Here is a 23257-nt window from a genome sequence, read left to right on the forward strand (position 1 = left end):
CCTCCGGCCGCAGCTCCCAGCATCTCACCAGGAGCAGAACTTTAACCGCGGCCTGAGACTCGGGAAGGTCCCGGCCCGGAGCCGCCGACACGCTCCCAGGGGCCCTGGAGGGTGGGGGTGCGGGGAGGGCGGGCTGGGGGTGGGGGTGGGGGTGGGGGTGGGGGCGGGGCGGGGCGGGGGCGGGGTACGGACCACGGGAAGGGGCCGCGGCTCGCGAGGGGCTGAGCCGGTCTCCGAGACCCCTGGCCCCCGCCCAGGGCCGTGAGAGCGAGGGGCGGCTGGTTGCCGGGATCCGGGAGACGCCGGGAAAGAGGAGGGAGGGAAGGAGGGGAAGCCGGCGGGGAAGGCGGCCGGGGAGGGACGGAGAGCCTGAGGGCCAGGGGCGTGATAGCAGAGAGCGACCGCACGCCTCGTGGGGCTGCGAGTGTTCCGGGGCGCTGGCCCTTTAAGGGCTGGCGGACGCGGCGGCCCCGCGCTCCCAACTCCAGAAAGCGAGCTGCGCCGCGGAGCAGTAAACAGCCAGGTGGACGGCCCGCCCGCTGACGTCAGGGGAAACAGACACAGATTTAAAGGGCCAGGTCCCGGATTTGGCCTTAAAGGGGCCGCAGCCGTCTAGCTGGAGGGGGAAAATTGGGGACGCTTTCTCCAACTCCTACTCCGCTATTGTCCCCTCTTTCGTTGTTTTGCTTGTTCCCGGAAGCCCAGATTGGAATAAGCGGATGTTTCTATGAAGGGTCTCCAAGTGTTTGGTTCTTGTTGACAAATTCGTCTCCTTGCGCAAACAGGGCTACCACCGAACCGGTTATGGACCGTGGATGGTGGATCTTAACGGTAATAACGGCGGGTTCCGCTAACATCCACCATGCCTGGTCCATTTTTTTTGTTTTTGTTTTTCCTTTTGAGCTCTTAAGAAACGAACTCAAAGAAGGACACACGACAGCCTCCTGATGAAGAGATGGGGGCAGAAGGAACCCGCGTGCGCTCTCACATTCCTCTGCTGCAGCCACGTAACTTCAGACGTCTTCCAAGCTTGCGGAGCTGTTTATCCTCTTCTCTGCAGAGGTATCTACAAAGCTCATTGAAATATAGCCACTTTGAGTGTAAACTGGTGAAAACTTTTTTGCCAAATATTTTGGCACCCTGTTTCAAAAAACTCAAGCAACTTCATACTCGTTGACCCGGTAATTCCACTTCTGGGACTCTATCCCAAGGCAGTAAACCAAAACCAAATCTGTTGCCCTGGGGTAGATCCCGCTCCTGGTGACCCTATAGGACAGAGTAGAACTGCCCCATAGGGTTTCCAGGGAGCGCCTGGTGGATTCAAACTGCCAACCTTTTTGATTTGCAACTGAACTCTTTAACCGCTGTGCACCAAGGTTTCCTAAGGCAGTAAGAAATTCAGGTAAAGTTTTGTGGGTTTATCACTGTGATATAACGCATACGGGAAACAAGTGTCCACAATGAGGGAGTAGTTAAATGCACTATTATTATTATGAAGGCATTGAAATGATGCTTAAGACTTAAAAAAAAAAAAGCCAACTTTCCAGTCGGACTCAGCGACCCTACAGGACAGAGTAGAACTGCCAGGCAGTTTCCAGGAGCGCCAGGTGGATTTGAGCGGTCGACCTTTTGGTTAGCAGCGAGTTCTTAAGCACTGCCTCACCAGGACTCCTTATTAAGACTTTAAAAAAAAAAAAAAAGACTTTAAGGGACGTGTAAATGCTGAATTCAAGATAGGACCCAAACTGTATGTTTCCCAAATACATAGACAGACAGAAACTTCAAAGAAATTGCACAAAAAAATTCAACAAGGATTATCTCTGACAGGGGATTAAAAAAAAAAATAGCATGTATCTTATCATTTTACTTTAATTCCAAAAGTACAGAAAAGTACATACACACACACAAGAAGCAAAAGATCACTGAATTGTGGGTGGTTTCAAAATTTTAGTTTTTATATTTTTAAAAAGTTATAAATTTTCTATAATGTACAGGTATTCCTTTTATAAAATGAATTTACTACTGGAATATGTTTAAAGGAAAAGACCCCCTAACGAAGCCACACAGAACAGTGCCTTCTCAAGGCTCTCTTGTTGCTGGCGAGATTGTAGCGTTCTCAGCCCCCCCCCATCTTACTACCTGGGGCATTGTTCCAGTGAAGAGTGTTTTACTTTATGACTAGTAATAAGTATTTATTCATTCCTGCAATAAATATTTAGGAGAGCCTACTATGTGCTAAGCACATATGTGCTAAGCACTGTTTTACTATGTGCTAAGCACTGTTTTAGTCACACTGGTCAAATGGTGAGTGGGAGAATTAGACCCGGCCCCTGCCCAAGTAGAGCACACTTGAGGATGAAGACCTGAAGCAACCTGCAGAGGCTGCAGAACCCTACTAAGTCAGAAAGGAGTTCCCTGGGCCAACCCCTAATTTTACTAATGAGTACAAAAAAAAAAAAAATGAGTACAGTGAGGTCCAAAAAATGCCAGCTAATTAGTAACTCACTAGATTCATATATCGTGTGCCTTGATCCAGTAGAGCTAGACAATCCTGGATCAGCTAGATCCATAGGATAACATTAAGTATCTTCATAATAAGCCCTCGAAGCAGTTATCAGCCCAGCTTGGAGAATCCGTATAGGATTTTCATATTCCAACTGGACTTTCTCTCTCATCTTAACCCTGCTCATCATGCCAGTAAATAATCTAGAACTCTAAGAAACACTCCCATACTGAGCTTGAGCTTCACGCCTATAACCTTATATAATTTAAAAATGAAATGTGCAAAGACCTAGAGTTAGAAAACCAAAAAGAAAGAACATGCCCAGCATTTCTCAAGCTGAAAGAACTGAAGAAAAAATTCAAGCTTCAAGTTGCAATATTGAAAGATTCTGTGGGCAAAATACCAAACGTCACAGGAAGCATCAAAAGAAGATGGAAGGGATACACAGTCACTGTACCAAAAAGAATTGGTTAACGTTCAACCATTTCAGGAGGTAGTGTATGATCAAGAACCGATGGTACTGAGGGAAGAAGCCCAAGCAGCACTGAAGGCTTTGGTGAAAAACAGGGCCGTAGGAATTAAGGGAACACCAATTGAGACGTGTCAACAAATGGATGCAGTGCTGGAAGCACTCACTTGTCTATGCCAAGAAATTTGGAAGACACCTACCTGACCAACCAACTGCAAGAGATCCATATTTATGTCCATTCCAAAGAAAGGTGATCCAACAGAATGCAGAAAATTATCAAACAATATCATATCACACGCAAGTAAAATTTTGCTGAAGATCATTCAAAAACAGTTGCAGCAGTATATCGACAGGGAACTACTAGAAATTCAAGCTGGATTCAGAAGGTGTGGAAGGAGGGATATCATTGCTGATGTTAGATGGATCTTGGCTGAAAGCAGAGCATACCAGAAAGATGTTTACCTGTGTTTGATTAACTATTCAAAGGCATTCTACTGTGTGGATCATAACAAATTATGGATAACATTGTGAAGAATGGGAATTCCAGAGCACTTAATGGTTGCCCACACAGACCCTGTGCATAGACCAAGAAGCAGTTGTTTGAACATAACAAAGGAATACGGCATGGTGGTTTAAAATGAGAAAAGGTGTGTATCAGGGTTGTATCCTTTCACCATACTTAATCTGTATGCTAAGCACATAATCTGAGAAGCTGGACTCTATGAAGAAGAACACAACAGCATCAGGATTGGAGGAACACTCATTAACAACCTTCGATATGCAGATGATACAACCTTCTTGCTGAGAGCAAAGAGGACTTGAAGCACTTACTGATGATCAAAGACCACAGCCTTCACTGTGGATTACACCTCAACATAAAACAAAAATCCTCAGAACTGGACCAATAAGCAATATCATGATAAATGGAGAAAAGATTGAAGTCAAGGATTTCATTTTACTTGGATCCACAATCAACACTCATGGAAGCAGCAGTCAAGAAATCAAACAATGTATTGCACTGGGCAAATTGGCTGCAAGAGACTTTTTTAAGTGTTCAAAAGCAAAGATGTCACTTTAAGGACCCAACCCATGGTATTTTCAATCGCTTCCTGCATGTGAAAGCTGGACAATAGATAAGGAAGACCGAACAATTGATGCCTTCGAATTATAGTGCTGTCGAAGAATACTGAAAATACCACGGACTAACAGAAGAATAAACAAATCTGTCTTGGAAGAAGTACAAGAGGAATGTTCCTTAGAAGCAAGGATGGCATACTTTGGACAATGTTATCAGGAGGAACCAGTTCCTGGAGAATGATATCATGCTTGCTAAAGTAGAAGGTCAAGAAAAAAAAAGGAATACCCTCAACGAGATGGACTGACACAGTGGCAGCAACAATAGACTCAAACATAGCACGACTGTGACGATGGCACAGGACCAGGCAGTGTTTCATTCCATTGTACGTAGGGTCTCCATTAGTCAGAAACGACTCAACTGCACCTAACAACGACGTAATTTAAATGAAGGTCTATCCTGTGCCAGCAACTTTGCTGAGTGCTGTTAAGAATCACAAGCTGAGTCTGCTTAAAGAGCTGGTTAGACAGGCTGGTCAGTGCTGTAGCTGTACTGAAGGAGCCCACATTGGGACTCTAAACTCAATAGGGGAAAATCTTTTCAAGTCTGGCTTTTAGGCTTTGGAGCAAAATGTGACAACAGGCCTGTTTAAAATGCACATATTAATTCATACTTACTGAATCACTGTCTGGAGACAGAGCCCAGGAACCTGCATTTTAATAAGCACTCCAGGCAACTATCAAGATTTCTACCTGTTTGCTCCCTTTCTCCTGGCAATGTCTTGGGAGAAATCTGTTCAAGCCAATCTAGAGGGACTCCTTCCTTTTTCAAGGTTTCATGGGCCTTTGAATCCTCGGCACTCTGGGAGTTCAGATCGGGTAGGAGGGTGGTGGCACCAGAATTGCTTGCTATTCCCAGGTCTGCAGAACCCCCCCTCAGCCCCTCTGCCCCACCACCCAGAGGGGGAGCAGCACAACCCAGTTATGAACAGGCCTTTTCTGAGATCTGGCAGCTCTGAAAGTAGAGAAGACCTTTTTATTGGCTATAGCAGTCAGCTAAAAGGAGAGCAATGCCGGGGACCAAAGCTAGCCTTGTGAGTGTAAAGGGGAGATGTTAAGGCCTTCAGGGCAGCCCTCTGGCTTTCTGCACGGAGTTCAGATACTACAGTCTCTAGTTCGGATACTGCAATATTTGAGCCATGTATACAAAAAACCTAGCCCCAACCCTAGCCCAGAAGCGGACAAGGTAGGGTCACAAGGCTTAGATGACTTCCTTCCATTTCCCTGTGGGGCATCCTTCCCAAGCATTTGCCAGGCAGCTGACAGGGGTCCCCAGCCTTCCATGGATCCAACTCCATTTGAAGTCACAGGGAACAGGTGGGGTTTGGAGGGGACAGGGAAGAAGCTTTGGCTGGCTCAAGAGTGTTGTTAACATGGCCTTAAGACCCTGGTGGCATAGTGGTTAAGTGCCACGGCTGCTAACCAAAGGTCAGCAGTTCAAATCCTCCAGGCGCTCCTTGGAAACTTTATGGGGCAGTTCTACTCTGTCCTATAGGGTTGTTATGAGTCGGAATCGACTCGACGGCACCGGGGTTTGTTTTTTTAAGACTTCACCAACAGCAGGATACTGTAAGCAGCACAGTAATGGATTAGCTGAATCCAATCAAGTAATTTAGGAAAATGGAGTGTAGGGAGTGGCGGTGCAGGTGGGTAGGTGGCAGAATCAAATCAGACTTTAGATTTAGGTAATAGTACAACTTCAGCCCTGAATAAAAGGTTGCGAAAGCAACCCCTCCGAATGAAGTTGGCTTGAAGTTCCCTGTTTTCATTCTGACCATAAAAAGGGCTCATTGTGTCCATACGGAACTCAAAAATATTGTCCTGGACATAGGCAACCCAGGTCCCATGTCCTGGTCAAGGGCAGTGAGGGTGCATTTCTTCCCATCATGCAAGTTCTGCTCTTTCCCTTGTGTCTGGTTCTCTTTCTTTGGAAGGCTTTGAAAACTGGATGCGCATCAGTTTGGTAATCAATTACAATATTTACTCTGCCATTCTGGGGATAAGGTCTCAAATCTGTCACATGGCTTCATGGAGTTACGGAAAAAGCAAGAACTTTGATGTCAGAGGAGCCCTGGTAGTACAGTGGTTTAAGAGCTCAGCTGCTAACCAAAATGTCAGCAGTTCAAATCCACCAGCTGCTCCTTGGAAGCCCTATGGGACAATTCTACTCTGTCCTAAGAGTTTGAATCTACTTGATGGCAACCTGTTTTGATGTCAAAAGGTCTGTATTTAAATCCCTGCATGTGTGCCTTAGGCAAGTTACTTTCTGAGCCTTCAGGAGACGGCTCATTTCCATTGTCCTAAATATTTTTTTTTCTAAATACCACATTGTAGAGTTGGGTTTGGCTGCATTCAGTATCCTAAGCTATTATCTAAAGAGCTGGAAAGGAAGACAAGGAAGACTGGTTCTGACCAAGTGGGTAGGTAGTACTTTCTGCCAGAGATAGATCAGCCACTTTCCATTTCCTAAAGCTGGGCTTTCTCTGTTCAGGCTGGGAAACTTGGGCAATACATTCAGACCCTGCATCTGGTTCCCTCTGATCACGGGACGGAACCAACATCAGAGCTTTCCAGGAAATGAGGCTGGTCATCAGGTTGCTGAAAACAAGCAGATAAATAATTGATCCACTCAAATCCGTGCCTCCAAAGATCACTGATAAAAGTGAGCCAGCCACTCTCCTATTTCAAGAAGGCTTGGGTCTCCAGCTGAAAAATCAGAAGATCCAAGTAAAGAACCTTTTATTCATTTCTGGCTGTATCTAAAGATCATGTGTAGCTATCCGGTCCTTGTTCCAAGTTATTATCAATAATAGAAAAATTCCCCTATCTTGCTCAGATACAGGCCATATCCCATACCTTCTTGTGTTACTTCATTTGTCCTCGGAGCCTTCACAAAGGAAATTTTTTTTTCATTCACAATACCTTAGTTCCTCTGAAACAGTCTAGCCTTTTTTTACCTTCACTTTGCCTATAAAAATTATCTTGATTAATTCCATTAAAAAAAGAACAGAAATACCAAACTCATTGCCATCAAGTCAGTTTCGACAGAACTACTCCATGGGGTTTCCAAGGAGTGGGTGGTGGATTCAAACTGCTGACCCTTTGGTTAGCAGCCATAGATCATAACCACTGCACCAGCAAAAAAAAAAAAAAAAATTTTTTAAAGTGTCTCAGAAGTTTTCGTATTAGATTTGAGCTGCATGTTTCTGTTTTTGTTGTGAAGTGTATTGTATATGTCACTAGCAGTAATGTCTATTGTTTCTCTTATGCAGCAGCATGGTATCACGGAAAGAGCTAGGAATTAAAGTCAGGATATGTGTTCCAGTTTCAATTCTGACAATTACTAGCAGAACAAGTCATTGAATTCTCCATTCATTTCTTCATTTACTCATTAATTTACTCAGTACCTAGTTTGTACTAGTAACTAAACTAGGTGCTTGGGAACACAAAGATACTTAAAACACATTCCCTGCCCTTAAGGAATTCATAATCTAGTAAAGGAGACAAACAGGAAAACATATAATACAGAGTGATAAGTTCAATCATAAAAGATTTACTCAGAGCTGGAAATAGGGGAAATGGAAAACACTCTGGGAGGTGTCCCCAAGGGGTACTTAAAAGTCTGAATAGGAGCTAGCCCAGCAAAGGGCCAGAAGCATATTACAAACAGGGGCCCCAACTCAGGCAAAGGCATTTGTTGTTGTTAGGTACTGTCGAGTCGGTTCTGACTCATAGCAACCCTATGCACAACAGAACGAAACACTGCTGGGTCCTGCACCATCCTCACAATCGTTGTTACGCTTGAGCTCATTGTTGCAGCCACTATATCAATCCACCTCGTTGAGGGTCTTCCTCTTTTCTGCTGATCCTGTACTTCGCCAAGTATGATGTCCTTCTCCAGGGGCTGATCTCTCCTGACGACATGTCCAAGGTATGTAAGACACAGTCTCGCCATCCTTGCTTCTAAGGAGCATTCTGGTTGAACTTCTTCCAAGACAGATTTGTTCGTTCTTTTGGCAGTCCACGGTGTATTCAGTATTCTTTGCCAACACAATTCAAAGGCGTCAATTCTTCTTTGGTCTTCCTTATTCATTGTCCAGCTTTCACATGCATATGATTTGATTGAAAATACCATGGCTTTGGGTCAGGCACACCTTAGTCTTCAAGGTGACATCTTTGCTTTTCAACACTTTAAAGAGGTCCTTTGCAGCAGATTTACCCAATGCAATTCATCGTTTTATTTCTTGACTGCTGTTTCCATGGCTGTTGATTGTGGATCCAAATAAAATGAAATCTTTGACAAGTTCAGTCTCTTCTCCGTTTATCATGATGTTGCTCATTGGTCCAGTTGTGAGGATTTTTGTTTTCTTTATGTTGAGGTGCAATCCATACTGAAGGCTGTGGTCCCTGATCTTCAAAGGAATACACAGAGTCATTATACCAAAAAGAATTAGTTGATGTTCAACCATTTCAAGAGGTAGCATGTGATCAGGAACCGATGGTACTGAAGGAAGAAGCCCAAGCTGCTCTGAAGGCATTGGCGAAAAACAAGGCTCCACAAACTGATGGAATATCAATTGAGATGTTTCAACAAACAGATGCAGCCCTGGAGGTGCTCACTCTTCTATGCCAAGAAATATGGAAGACAGTTTCCTGGCCAACTGACTGGAAGAGATCCATTTTTATGCCTATTTCCCAAGAAAGGTGATCCAAGTGAATGCGTAAATTGTCAATCAATATCATTAATATCACACGCAAGCAAAATTTTGCTGAAGATCATTCAAAAATGGCTGCAGCAGTATATCGACAGGGAACTGCCAGAAATTCAGGCCGGTTTCAGAAGAGGACATGGAACCAGGGATATCATTGCTGATGTCAGATGGAGCCTGGCTGAAAGCAGAGAATACCAGAAGGATGTTTACCTGTGTTTTATTGACTATGCAAAGGCATTCAACTGTGTGGATCATAACAAATTATGGATAACACTGCGAAGAATGGGAATTCCAGAACACTTGATTGTGTTCATGAAGAAACTTTACATAGATCAAAAGGCATTTGTTTGGACAGAACATGGGGATACTGATTGGTTTAAAGTTAGGAAAGGTGTGTGTCAGGGTTGTATCCTTTCACTGTACCTATTCAATCTGTATGCTGAACAAATGATCCGAGAAGCTGGACTATATGAAGAATACGGGGCATCAGGGTTGGAGGAAGACTCGTTAACAACCTGCATTATGCAGATGACACAAAGGCAAAGGCATAGACTAAAGAAAACTGAAGTTCAAGATAAAAAACCAAATCAAATCCGTTGCCATCAAGTTGATTCTGACTCATAGTGACCCTACAGGACAGAGTAGAACTGCCCCACAGGGTTTCCAAGGGGCGGCTGGTGGATTTGAACTGCTGACCTTTTGGTTATCAGCCGTAGCTCCTAACCACTGTGCCACCAGGGCTCCGAAAGCTTGATAGTGTGTAAAATTTAATTTTGGATACATACACATGTACGAAGTAGTGAAGAAAGGTCTAGCAATCTACCTTATAAAATTGGCCAACGAGAACTCTACACATCGCAACTGTTAGCTCCGCAACTGATCCTGGGGACGGCCAGGACGGGGCAGCGTTCTGCGCGCGGGGTTGCCATGAGTCTGGGGCCGACTCCGTGGCAGCTAATAACAATGTACACACACACACACTTTTTGTAGGGGGATGAATTAAGCTAAATTGAGCCAGTTGAACTTACTGTAAGCAAAAGGCATAGCATACAATAAGGCCAGAATCAAAGAAAGACTGTGTTTAGCAGAACATTATAAGATCTCCGCCTCATGACTATGTAAAGACATGTAGTCAGGCTGAGATTTCCCCCAGCCGTGGCTGGAGAAAACGGGATGTATACTGCTCTCTTGCTGGTTTTGTCCAGTTTTTCCCAAGTACAGATGCTTCTACCACACCAATGTCCCTTCCATTTGTCCTGGGCCACTGAAGAGGCTCACATGGCGTTTTGATAGTCAAGCACAGTTGCAGGATCCACGCTGCTTTCAGGACTGTGGTGTGATCAAAAGGGCACCTACTAGCTGCTGACAGAGTCAAGGCCTCCAGGGGTGTGTGGGGGGAGGAAGTGATTAAAAAGGGTGGGGGGAAGGGATACAACTAGAAAAACAAAAATACCTCCATTTGGTATCTCCAAATTTCAGAGCCCTGGTGGCGTAGTGGTTAAGAACTACGGCTGCTAACCAAAGGGTGGGCAGTTTGAATCCACCAGGTGCTCCTTGGAAACCCTATGGGGCAGTTCTACTCTGTCCTATAGTGTTGCTGTAAGTTGGAATCGACTTTATGGCAATGAGTTTGGTTTTTTTTTTTTTTTTTTTTGGTTTCTTAGAGGAGTAAAGCATTTTAATCCAGTAGCATCTCTGGGAAGTGGCAAGTGAAAGATACAAAAACCACAGTAACTTTCAGTTGCTGAAGAACATCATACTAGAATAACGATTTGCTGCAATTATTGCTGGTGTGGTCGGTGCTGTTAGTCCTCAAGATAGGTCCTGATGGGCCAGCTGAGTATCTGACCCTTGTTCTAGTTCCATAGCTCTAAAGAGGAAAGTACTTAAAGCAGTCTGTTTTAGGCTAGGGAGGTGAGGATGATGATAACTGTTTGTGACTCAAGCCTTCTGTAGTCACGTTGTATTACACCGAGACTGATGACATTCACCAACCCAGATGAGGTGGTCCGCAGCAGACATCCAGACTAACCTGTCTGCAGAATATCCCAGCCTTATGTTTAAGAGTGGGCTTCAAGGGAGGCAATACACTTTGAAAGTCTGGTATGGACCCTCATTCATCCAGATGTTATCTGTAATTTAGGGGTGTCCTGCCCCATCCTCAGAGAATAGTTGGCAATTCCTATTTTAAAGCTCTGTCATGTTAAATTTCTTCTTACTGTGCTCTAGATGGAAGTTTACAGGAGAAATTCGTTTCTCATCAAACAATGCACATATTGTTTCATGACACTGGTTGCCAACTCCACGATGTGTCAGCACTCTCCTCTCCTCAACCTTGAGTTCCCCATTATCAGCCTTGCTGTCCTCTCCTGCCTTCTTGTCCTCGCCCCTGGGCTGGTATGCCCCTCTAGTCTCGTTTCGTTTCATGGGGCTGTGTAATCTTTGGCTGAAGGGTGAACCTCAGGAGTGACTTCAGTACTGAGTTAAAAGGGTGTCCAGGGGCCATACTCTCGGGGTTTCTCCAGTCTGTCAGACCAGTCTTTTTTTGTGTGTGTTAGAATTTTGTTCTACATTTATCTCTAGCTCTGTCCAGGGCCCTGTATTGGTGATCCCTGTCAGAGCAGTTGTGCTGGACTCAGCCTGGTGGAGGCTGTGGTAGTTGTGGTCCATTAGTCCTTTGGACTTATCTTTCCCTTGTGTCTTTGGTTTTATTCTCCCTTGCTCCTCCAGATGAGGTGGGACCAGTGGAGTATCTTAGATGGCCGCTCACAAACTTTTAAAACCCCAGATCTGTCATGTATTACCTTCCTGTTTCCTTTAGATATAAATATTAATTTACCCAGGTAGCGGCTTGCTGTCAATCTGAATCTATTATCAACAGCCAGTCTTTTAATTCCTTCAAGTATACCGCCCAAAATTCTTGCTCCATAAATACTGTGCATTTTAGTTCTGTGAATTTTGAGAAAAGGTGGCCAGATAAATTTAAATAAATTCTTGTGCTCACAAATAGAATGGAATTGAAAAGGTCTGTGTTGGCTGTGGAAAGACCATCCCTTCACTCCCATGACCTTCAACTGAAACGAGCTACCTGTCATGAACTTGGTGAATCAGAATCTATAGCTACGAAGACACCCTAAGTTGAATGAGCTGTGGCAAGGGCAAGGCCTTTGTAGTCAGGTAAAGCTGGGGTCAAATCCCAGCTCAGCCACTTAAATTATGATTGATCTTGGACAAGTTATAAAATCTCCCCAGGCCTCTCAAAACCAAAAAACCAAACCCAGTGCCATTGAGTCGATTCCAACTCATAGCGACCCTATAGGGCAGAGTAGAACTGCCCCATAGAGTTTCCAAGGAGCGCCTGGCGGATCTGAACTGCTGACCCTTCAGTTAGCAGCCGTAGCACTTAACCACTACACCACCAGGGTTTCCCTGGGCCTCTCAGCCAACAGTAAATGATTATGCACCTACATAAAGCACCATAGATGGAAATTATTATCCTGATGCTCCTCTACCTAGATGGCAGAGGAACTCAGAACAGTCCAATTCATCTGAAGTGCCTGAGTTCAAGCTGGGGTAATAGTGGAAAGAGATATTCCAAAATGTAAAAAAGAAAACACTGGCAATTTCTGGTGTGAGGAACAGGGAAGCAATGGTAATTGGGACATTCTATGTGAATAAATAAATTCTTAAAGAGTGAAATCAGGAAAAAAATCAAAAGGTTAATATAATGGTTTTAGAGTTCGAGTTCATTGTTTTTAACTGCCAGATACTCTTGACCAATCTGAAGCATTTCATTTGACAATTTTCCTATTTATCTACTCAGGACTCCTTGGACCTACTCACCCACCCCACTCTCCTACACCCTAAAGATTAAATGATGAGAGTCAGTTTGCTACATTCAGTCCCACACAAAAGCAGCAGGAAGATCTAAGTAAACAATGTGCTCATGATAAGGTAGGAGAAAAACCATCCCTTTTTTTCCTCCATTTGATTCCAAACTATAATACAGTAGACAGAGAAGACATCAGGAAGTTTGAGTGAAATGTTTACATTTATATTGAAATATGCACTAAAACAGAATGAGTTCTACTAGTCAATGAAACTTTGCCAAGCAGAATCACAAACTTCTGTTGAGGAGGTACAGTCAGCTAGCAGCAGTGATCCCCAAGCAAGAACACCAAGGAGAAGTCCAGGGGACCCCTCTCCAAAAAGCCTCACTTCAAGAGGTCCCAATTCACTTCTCCCACATGCACCCACACAGATTTAGGAGCCAGGACATGCTCCTCATTTTCATATATTTTTAGCTTCTTCTTCACTGCAATAAATATAAAATTGGCAATGCTCATACACCACAGCACAGACATTTCAGGCTTTAGCATACAACTGTAAACAGTGACTAGGTTAAAAAATAAAAAGGAAAGAGAAGTTGCTTTTTTTTTTTTTTAAAACAGTAAGAGAATTCTTAAGAGCAGGGCACAAGCTACTCAACATTTGTTTTGTTGGGTTAAGGTTTTTGACAGATTCGGGTTTAGACATATGCCCTCAACAGTCCAAAGAGTCCCAAGGTGACAGCCAAAGAACTGCCTATGGCAGTGTAGACGGTGTGGGCAGCAAACAACCTGTTCTAGACCACCATCTTCAACTTGCCACATTTGAGATGTGACCCACAGGCACCTGCAGGGTTCCATCACTGGTTGCCATCCAATGTAGTAAGAATGGGTGGGCAAATGAATTAAAATTTGCTGGGAGAGGAACAGAATAATACCTTTGCTAGCTGCCTGGAATGCTGGCCCTCTATCACAATGACAACTAGGACATTTCACTTGGACAGTGCATTTTTTTTTTAATAAAAGGTAAAAAGTATAGAGAGAAATCCAAAGACTAAGCATTAAGTTCTGTTGCTGTGGCAAACTGGGATGCCTAAAGCAGTGCAAAGAAATTTGGCAAGAAATGAAAGTGGACTCAGTATCTGCACGGTAGCAATGGGGCAGAATTTTATTTAAAAGACTAGTGGTTCAAATACTACTGCTTGAATAGGCTGGTAGATATAAAGTGTAGTAACATCTGAGGTTTATACACATAAGCAAAAGGAGCTGAAGGCCAACTCACAAAGGGATATTTGATGCTCAGTCAATAGAGAAGCTAGAAGCACATGCTGCAGGAGTAACCTGATGGGCTTATTTGGACCGTACTTCCACCACCTCACAACCAGAAGAAGATCTGGATAGGAACGTGTCTTTTCACACACAAAATTCTGGCTTGCTTAGTTCTCCTCCCTAGAACTATGCCTCAGCTAAGAAAAAAACCTGTCTTGAACAAAACTCAAGAACCTGGGCTACTAAAAATAAAAAGGACATTTCAACACAGTAAACAATTTTAGTACACACCATATGTACTTGGTGTTGTTAATGAAGACATGATACATTCAGAACAATATGTATTTGTTTTTTAAAAGGACAAAAAACAAAAAACCCTAGAAAGATTCTCCAACAAGAAAAAAATTAGCCCAAGTCCTATCCCTCTCAATCAGAAGTGAGTCTTAGCACAAATCAGCCTACCCCACCCCCCAACATGGAAAAGCACTACCACTTACTTGCCTCGCAAGCAGAACATAAAACATGTGCCTTAGTTATTGAACTTGAACATTAAGCAGAATCGCTGCAGAGCATATTTTGATGGGTTAAGTCAATACCCACCTGGTCCAGTTTAAAGTACTGTTTGTAGATCCAGTTTGTGCATATTCCATAGGTATTATTTAACAATAAACCATATACAGTCTCATTATTTTTTAAATGGCAGTTTTTGTAGCTCAAGCAAACCATTAAGATTATAAAGAGGTTTCTTGTAGGGAAATTCTTAGATGGTGGGGACACATTAATGAGAAACCCTAAAAGTTAAACAACTCTAGTTCTTTTTAACTAAAATGGTAAGACAAAAGTAGAATATCTGTTCTAAAGAACAGTTTCATTTGTTTCCCCATGGGAAAGGCCAATTTTTTTGGACTGATATACTTTAAAAACTAAGCCAATAAAGAAATAAAATATATACCTTAAGATACTATAAAACTTGAAATAATACAGGTCTCAAGGACTTAGAAACAGAGTTCTGATTCCCCCTCCCCACAAAAGGAAACTGTAACAGAAATTTAAGGGAAAAAAACCAACCAACCAACCAAACCAGAACTCTGAGTATGGACAGCACTACACAGACTCTATAGCACAGAACACCATACAAGAATGAGTTACATATCAGTAATATTGTCATGAGAGCAACCGGGTAGGGACTTAAATTTCCAATAACAGAGCTCCTCGGTCAAAAATGTGTTAAAAGCTTGTGATGTCAACAAGGACCAAAAAAAGAGGGTAGGAAAGGCTGCATGCATGGGTCTATTATAGACATGATATTCAGCAGCATAAAAATAAAACCCTTCAAAGGGTCCCTAAATGGGGCAAAACTTGTTTTTCACTGCTAAGCAGAAGAAAGATTAAGGGTGGAACAACTTTTCTAGCATCTTCCGTATTTGAATGACAATCACGTTCAATCTGATATATAATGTTAAGAAAACCTTGAGAATACATGAGTAAAGCAAAATAAAGACGAAAACCTAAAATATAAACCTTAACTGGAAAAAAAAAAAAAAAACCATCCATTTTAAAGCCAAGTAAATGTGATTCTGATAATTATTATACATGACATAATCCATAGAAAGCAAGGCCAAGAAAAGAGTCTTCGTATTGTTCAGTACTCAGGCAGATGCTGTCCTAGGAAAAAGTGATAATTCAATGAACGTGTCATACAAACAACTCAAGGTCCCCTTCTGGTTTCAACTGAATTTAAACAACAATCTTCCTTGGCTAATTTTTCTCCTGTGTAAAACAAACCTTCTATGTACAGGATCAGTTTAAATCCCCCCTCCCCTTCAAACACTAGAAAGAACATCCAGGAACATTCTACAATGCAAAGTGCCTTAAGAAAGAGAAGGGTTCTGTAGTGCCAGTGATCTAACTGATCTGAGGAAGCTGTGATGCTATCAACACTGACGGGAGCCAGTCAGGCAATGGTGGTTTGTTTCTCCTCAGGTGTTTCCTCCAACAACTGCATGATCAGTTCATGGAGAGGTTTGCAGATCTTTGCATAGCCCCCTCCTGTGAGATGCAGAAAATCAAACATGTCGTGGCAGGAGATGGCACCGTCCGAGTGCACAAAGCCCCCATCTGTATCCAGGAGCTGAACATTGGCAAGCTTCGGCAGGGAAACCTTGAGAAGCTGGTTCACCTTGGCATTCTTTTGCCTCAAAGGGTTGGGCTTCTCACCTCGAGGTAACAAACCCTGGGGCAGAGCAGAAAAGAACATAAAATGAAAAGATTCACTCATTTCTCTCTACCAATATATCTGTGATTCTGGCTATTCTTGGAACCACTGCTCCATTTGGCACCTTCTAGTCCTTTGATTTCTGAAACACTGGACTAGACTGGTTTTAATAAAAGCTCCCTGATCATTCCTTCTCAGTTACTTCATGAGTTCCTTGTCCTCCTCCCGCCCCTTAATTGTTGGAATTCTCCAGGGTCTTGTCCCTGGTGCACTACTCTTCCCAGTCTAACACTTTAGCCTGATCTCTTCCTAATCAGAAAACCAAATCTACTGCCATCAAGTTGATTCCAACTCATAGCAACCGCATAAGATTTCCAGGGCTATACATCTCTACCAAAGCAGGCTGCCACATCTTTCTCCTGTGGAGCTGCTGGGGGTTTCGAACCACCAACCTTTTGGTTAGCAGCCGAATGCTTTACCCACTGTGCCACCAGGGCTCCAGATCTCTTCCTAGAGCTTCTGAATTGCATATTGAACTGCCAGTCAGAGAACCAAACCTGAATGCTCCTGGGGCACCTCCAGCTTAACATGTCCAAAAGCAAATCATCATCTCTCCCCTCTAAACTACGCTCCTTCTACATCCTCTGTATCAACTGGTCATTCCAACATCCCCCAGTTACCAAGCTAAGATACTTGACCTAACTACCTTACTACTAATCAATCTACCCAGTTTTTGTTTTCTAAGTATTTCTTCAATCCATTCTCTTTTCTCCATGCCTATTATATACATGGAGTCCCTGGGTGGTACAAACAGTTAAGCACTTGACTACTAACCAGAAGGTTGGTGGCTCCAGCCCACCCAGAGGCACTTGGAAGAAAGGCCTACCAATCTGTTTCTGAAAGGTCACAGCTTGAAAGGCCTATGGAGCGCAGTTCTACTCTGCAACACATGGGCTCACCATGAGTCAGAACTGACAGCAACTGGTGTTTCTGGTTCTATTATACACACTAATATTGCTTGGGAACTTATGACTACTCATCTCAATTAATGTAAAATCTCCTGACTAGTCTTCTTACCTCCAGTATTGTCCTTCCCTTCAATCCATTCTCCATCAGAAAAACCTCGCTCAAATACATTCCTACCTATTAATGCCACATGGAACCCACACTAAAATACACCGTGAGAAACAAAGAGTTGGAGCAGATGCTGTCTTCATGAATCAGAGACACATGATATCTAGCACAATGAAGCAGACGCGTTCTACATTCATTTTAAACTTTTGTGTTAATCATATAAATTGTCAGATAAACCAGATTATCTGTCATCCTAATATAGAAAATAAAAGCCTGCTCTAGTGAGGAGTGAGCTTCTTAGATCAGGTGGACACTTGAGACTATGTTGGCATCTCCTGCCTGGAGGGGAGATGAGAGGGTGGAGGGGGTTAGAAGCTAGCGAAATGGACACAAAAAGAGAGAGTGGAGGGAGAGAGCGGGCTGTCTCATCAGGGGGAGAGTAACTGGGAGTGTGTAGCAAGGTGTATATAAGTTTTTGTGTGAGAGGCTGACTTGATTTGTAAACTTGCACTTAAAGCACAATAAAAATTATATATATATATTTAAAAAAACTGCTCTTATTTGGCAACAAGGTTTTATCATTTTGAACTAGAAGTAGCCTCCTATAGGCAACTGATTCCACTATGGATTATTGCCAGAGATCCTGACCTTTTAGTTGGTTTATAGTTAATGATGCTACAGCCAAGTTATTGTTATTTAGCAAAAATTTTGCCACCTGTTTCTCCTACAGGGTATGGTAAGAAGTCTTATTTCACAAAGAGATTTTCTGAGGATATCTTAGTAAAAAAAAGATGTTTTAGAAAGTATTTGTTCATATCTGCTTTAAAATATTTCATAAAATTTGGGGGCCTTGATTAGGAACTTAATGTGTAGTTGTGTAGTTCAAAAGGAGAACCATAGAGAATGATGACTCTGCTGCCCTGGTCCGTCTCCTCCTATCTTCAGTTAAGCTCTTCAAAAACGTCCTGTGACCAGGTCAATCTTACGCTCTAGTTTGTATGACTGTCAAAGTCTAAGGCTCTGTATCCAATACTTAATGCAGAAGAGCTGCCCTCAGTGCCGACATATCAAATCTGGCTGAGATACAACGCACAGCCCAAAGGGACAGCCAGTGAACGGTCAGCACGCGGTCTGTTCTGACTTGCAAAGAACACGGCAGCAGTCACAGTCACGAAGAACAGGGCGAAGGCGAGGGATGGACTTGCGCGGCATCTCCTTAATACGTTAATGTCAAGGGTGTGCCATGTGGTTTTCCCTTTGATTTTTAGTAATTTCTAAAATATTAGGATATTAAAGGAAACAAGAAAGAAAAAGTTACACTCCTAATATCTTCAACCTATAATATAATTGTTTCCTTCTAGTCCTTTTCCAGATGAAATACATACTGTTAAGAAATTCTAAATATAATATACATACTGTTTGGTATTCCATTTTTTCATTTAAATATGCCATAAATTCTGTCCGCATTGTCCTAGTAATTGTCACGTTGTTGTTAGGTGCCATGGAGTCAACTTCGACTCACAGTGATCCCATGTGACAGGGCAGAACTGCCCCATGGGCGCTCTAGACTCTGATCTGTAGGGGCGCAGACTGCCAGGCCCTTCCCCCGCAGAGCCACTGGGGGCGTCTGAACCACCAGCCTTTCATTCCCTGAGCAGTTGACTATTTAGTTTACTTTCCATATTTCTGTATTGAAGATAACAAAATTAACACCACTGTATATCAAACTTAAAAGTCTGGTTGAAATAAAGACTATTAATGGAGAGTTTAGTCAGCAACATTCATACAACAAATTGCCTAACGGCAGTTTCCTAAGCAACTACTATGTACTGACTGGCCAACGAGCTTTAAAGATGGACTCTTAACCACAACATAATCCTTTCTGGAATAAAACCAAAAACCAAACCCACAGCCATCAAGCTGATTCCAACTCACAGCAGCCATACAGGACAGAGCAGAACTGCCCCACAGGGTTTCCAAGGAGCACCTGGTGAATCTGAACTGCCGACCTTTCAGTTAGGAGCCATAGCTCTTAACCACTACGCCACCAGGGTTAGCAGGATATAAATAAGCACACAAACAAGTAAATTAAATCAAATACTATATAATAAGAAAAAAGACCTGACTCCCCAGCACCTATAAAATCCAAATAAATTCCTATGTACGCTGGCATACAAATTCCTACATGACCTGTCTATGGCCTTTTTCTCCTAGTTCATCTCAACCTCAAACTTCACACAACGACAAATCTCAACTTCTTCCAGCATCCTCTTCTACTCACTCAGCAAACACACAGATACACAAGCCTTTGATCATTTTTTCCCCTCTGTAATGCCTTCTCTTTTTGCTTTTCTTATCTAACACCAAAAAACCAAACCAAACCCATTGCCGTTGAGTTGATTCCGACTCACAGAGACCCTATAGGACAGAGTAGAACTGCCCCATAGGGTTTCCAAGGAGTGCCTGGCCGACTCGAACTGCCGACCTTTTGGTTAACAGCCATAGCTCTTAACCACTATGTAACCAGGGTTTCCCATCTGTCTAAAGACCAATGAATTCTTTAAAACTAAACTCAGATACCAACTGTTATGCCTCAACTTCCATGTCCCCGCCCCCCCGCCCTTAGCATATGGTATAATTCTCTCTTTACACTGTTGTTCCCATCCACAAAACTGTGAGCTCCTTGACAGGGACTATGTCTTGTTCATCTTTGTATCCTCAGGACCTAGGACAGTGCCTTATACTTAGCAATACTTGACATCTGTTGAATGAATGACTACCTTAACACTACTTAAGAACTGAACACATTAAAGAACTGAATTACCATCAGATTTTGCTTAAATGTATGTTTCAAGTTGAGCGAAGAATATCTACAGCTAACTTGTACAGTGAAACAGACAGCTGTTCTACCTCTGAGACCATAAAGACTTGATGCTTATTTAAAAAAAAAAAAAAAGACAATGCTTGTAACTCTACAAAGGGTAGAACTTTCTGTTTGGAGTAAAACTATCATGTACTCAGTTTTTGCTGATGGAATTTCTGATGTTTTAGGGAATCCAGAGATTCTAATAAATATACCACCTTTAACATATTAACAGTGGAACACAACAATGTATCTAAATTAATCCAAACCCAGGCCTAACCACAAGAGATTCAGGATTCAGACAAGTCTCATATGCAACTTTGTTAATATTTTAAATTATCAGTAGATGGCAATCTAAAAAAAAAAAGGCATCTGAGTTAAAAAGGAGGATTTCCAGCCTTCTAAGAAAGGACAAGTGAATAAAAGATAACCCCACAGATTGTCTAGGAAATGATGATGAAACTGGTAAGACAACAGGGTGCATCAGAGAAAAGACAGCACAGAAAGTGCTAAAAAAAAGTGCCATAAACTGCTTCCACCTACAGATTCTCTCTATTCTTGAGTGATCACATTTCTAAGATCATTCCTCAGCTAACCCAAAGATATTAAGGTCTCCAAACACCCAAAGACCGCATACCAATACAATGATCTTGGCCTGTGGCTGTCTTGTGTTGATAAGCTGTACGATGGCCTCGATCCCACCTGCTACCTCTTCTGCCGTATTTTCATGGTTGTTTGTTCCTACCCAGACAACAATGACCTGTAGTTGAGAGAAGAAAAGAAGGGGAAAAAGGATCAATACTAAGGAATAACAGAATGTCCAATATTTAGATGAAAATCTCAAAATCAAATATAAAAGGAGGATAGATGAACTTCTTAAATGGCTTTGGAGAACTCCAACTGGATAGCCATCTTAAAACATTGATCTATATTTCACATCATATATCAGGACAAATTCCAAATGGACTGAACATTCAAGTGGCAAAATCGTACCAGAAGGAAACAAAGAATTATTTATCATTGTGGAGTTGGAACTAAACTTCTCAAAATCCAATAGCTATACAGAAAAGACTAATAAGTGCAACTGTATAAAAATATAATCTGCATATTAAAAAAAATGATAGCGAAGTGAAATCTAAGCAACCTGGGGAAAACTATTTGCAACTCACATCACAGAAAGACTTAGTCTCCCTGACTAGAAGTATCTTCTAGAAAAAGAAAGAAAAATACCCGAAGGAGTAGAATGGGTGTAAATACACAGCTGCACTAAAGGAAAAGAGTTATTGGGGTGGAGGGTGGATACGGTTTTAAAGAGCTTTTCTCTTTAAAAAAAAAAAAAAATCATTTTAAAAGGTGGCTGTCACTTAGAGACATGTATCTCATAAGGTGACTCAACAAAGTAAATCTTTACTCTCTCCCAAAAGAGAGGCACATGGATGCATTTTTCTATTAGAAGGGCAAACAAAATGCTTTCAGCTAACACAACTTTTATTAGTTGCTCAGCTTTGTTTTATCTTTGGCTGAGGTTGAAAAAAAATTATATGCTGTGTCCCAACTCCAGACATTTACAACGTGATAAGGTACTGGGTGGGTGTCATGGGTGAATATTTGTTCACATCTGCTTCAAATCTTCTTCAGAAAAACTTGGAGGCCTTGATTACCAATTTGCTTATATGGTTAAACAGATTCAAAATCACTTACTGAAGTTAATAATGGCCCTGCTCCCATGGCCCATCTCTGAGCAGTTTCCCCCCATACTGTCCCCTGGCCCACGCATTCCCCTCATTAGCATCAAATCTCTGTCTATAACTGAAAAAGATAATTACAACAACTACAAATACAAGCTAGGCAAACGATACGCTGATTTCTTAAATGAATATGTATTTTGCCATGCTCTTAAACAACAATATCATTTCCCTTAAACAGACATGAAGCAAACAAGAATAGTGAAAGAGTGCTTTAAGGAAGCAATGTTTTTTACTGCCAATTTCAGACAACTTAAATACTTGAAGAAGCCTCAATATTAGTGATAATTATTTCTTATAAAAATAAATTTCATTTTACCTTAGGTTTAATGTTCTCCAGTTCTCCATTTTTTAGTCTCCACAAAACATGTCTTGTTGTATCTCCTCCAATTCCAAAATTCAGTGCATGAAGAGGGGAAAAAAGTTCTCGCCATATCTAAAAAGAGAACATGATTTATTTAAGCCAAAATTAGTGGGAAATAAAATCCTTCCATTGCAATGTGTTGTGTGGCATCTGAAATAAACTTCCATTTTCTATATTCAAACCTAACACTTTGAGTGCTGTGCCATTCACTGCTTAAGGGGCTTTGAAGATGGCATCATATAACTGAGTTCTTAAGGAAGCATGAGGACTCTGAGTCACAACTCAACCTGATGCTCCTAAAGAGGTACCCACATTTATATTTAAGCTGGCACCTCAATAAATTCTCCTTTCTCTTTATTCAACCGGAAACCCTGGTGGCATAGTGGTTAAGTGCTGTGGCTGCTAACCAAAAAGTCGGCAGTTCTAATCCACCAGGCACTCCTTGGAAACTCTATGCGGCAGTTCTACCCTGTTCTGTAGGGTCGCTATGAGTCGGAACTGACTCTACGGCAATGGGTTTGGTTTTGGTTTGGCTTTATTCAACCATTTAAAGAAACAGGATGAACTAGAAACATGAGACGCAGGTATTTAGAGTGCTAGAGCCAAAAAGGAGTAAAGGTACCTTTTCTTTTAAATTTCCCTTGCAAGAATGCCAAACCAAAATTGGAAGAGCTTATCACAAAAATACATAAGAAAATGGTAAAATGCAAATAATAAGAATTAAAAATCATGATTAGGACAAATATAAATATCACGCAAATAAGAGAGTTCAGTTGTAAACAAGGCTAATTTTTTTCCCTCATCATGCTTAGTGGCAAAAAGAATCCCATTAGGTAGGTCTGGCTTCTCTCTACTCTCAAGTAGAGCTTTCTAAGAGTCACGAAGAAGTCTACAGGTTCAGCTCAGCATGATCATCTGCTACTTGCTCGCCAAGGGCCCCCAGCACCCCGTCTACCTTTACCTCGTATTGCTGCATCAACTGCACCATGGAGTCTCCTACAAACAGCACGTCAGGCTCCTTGTCTTTACAGTCCAGGACAAATCTGTTATGCTGGTTTGGGGAAGAAGAAAGGCAAATTAGA

At 42.2% G+C, this 23257-nt stretch overlaps 1 protein-coding gene and 1 long non-coding RNA gene across 4 annotated transcripts in view; one reads left to right on the forward strand and one right to left on the reverse strand.

Moving 5' to 3' along the window:
- Positions 1–374: 374 nt before the first annotated feature.
- LOC135227838 (uncharacterized) overlaps positions 375–23257 on the forward strand; it is a 29903-nt gene continuing 7020 nt past the window's right edge. The window contains exons 1-2 of one of the 2 annotated variants that reach the window (XR_010318027.1): positions 375–1062; positions 12642–12772. This is a non-coding gene — a long non-coding RNA (uncharacterized LOC135227838). Of the gene's footprint in view, positions 1063–12641; positions 15475–23257 lie in introns of those variants that run through there. The other variant, XR_010318028.1, reaches the window with a different exon arrangement.
- Positions 12851–23257, reverse strand: part of PAFAH1B2 (platelet activating factor acetylhydrolase 1b catalytic subunit 2) — a 40468-nt gene continuing 30061 nt past the window's right edge. For both annotated transcript variants that reach the window (XM_003418251.4, XM_064269028.1), the window contains exons 3-6: positions 23137–23226; positions 22131–22247; positions 20704–20826; positions 12851–16147 (exon numbers count right to left, since the gene is read on the reverse strand). In XM_003418251.4, the coding sequence (XP_003418299.3) occupies positions 15869–16147; positions 20704–20826; positions 22131–22247; positions 23137–23226 (609 nt within the window). In that variant the 3' untranslated portion in view covers positions 12851–15868. The remainder of the gene's footprint in view (positions 16148–20703; positions 20827–22130; positions 22248–23136; positions 23227–23257) is intronic.

Source organism: Loxodonta africana, chromosome 15, assembly GCF_030014295.1.
Source record: "Loxodonta africana isolate mLoxAfr1 chromosome 15, mLoxAfr1.hap2, whole genome shotgun sequence".
Taxonomy (NCBI): Eukaryota; Metazoa; Chordata; class Mammalia; order Proboscidea; family Elephantidae; genus Loxodonta; species Loxodonta africana.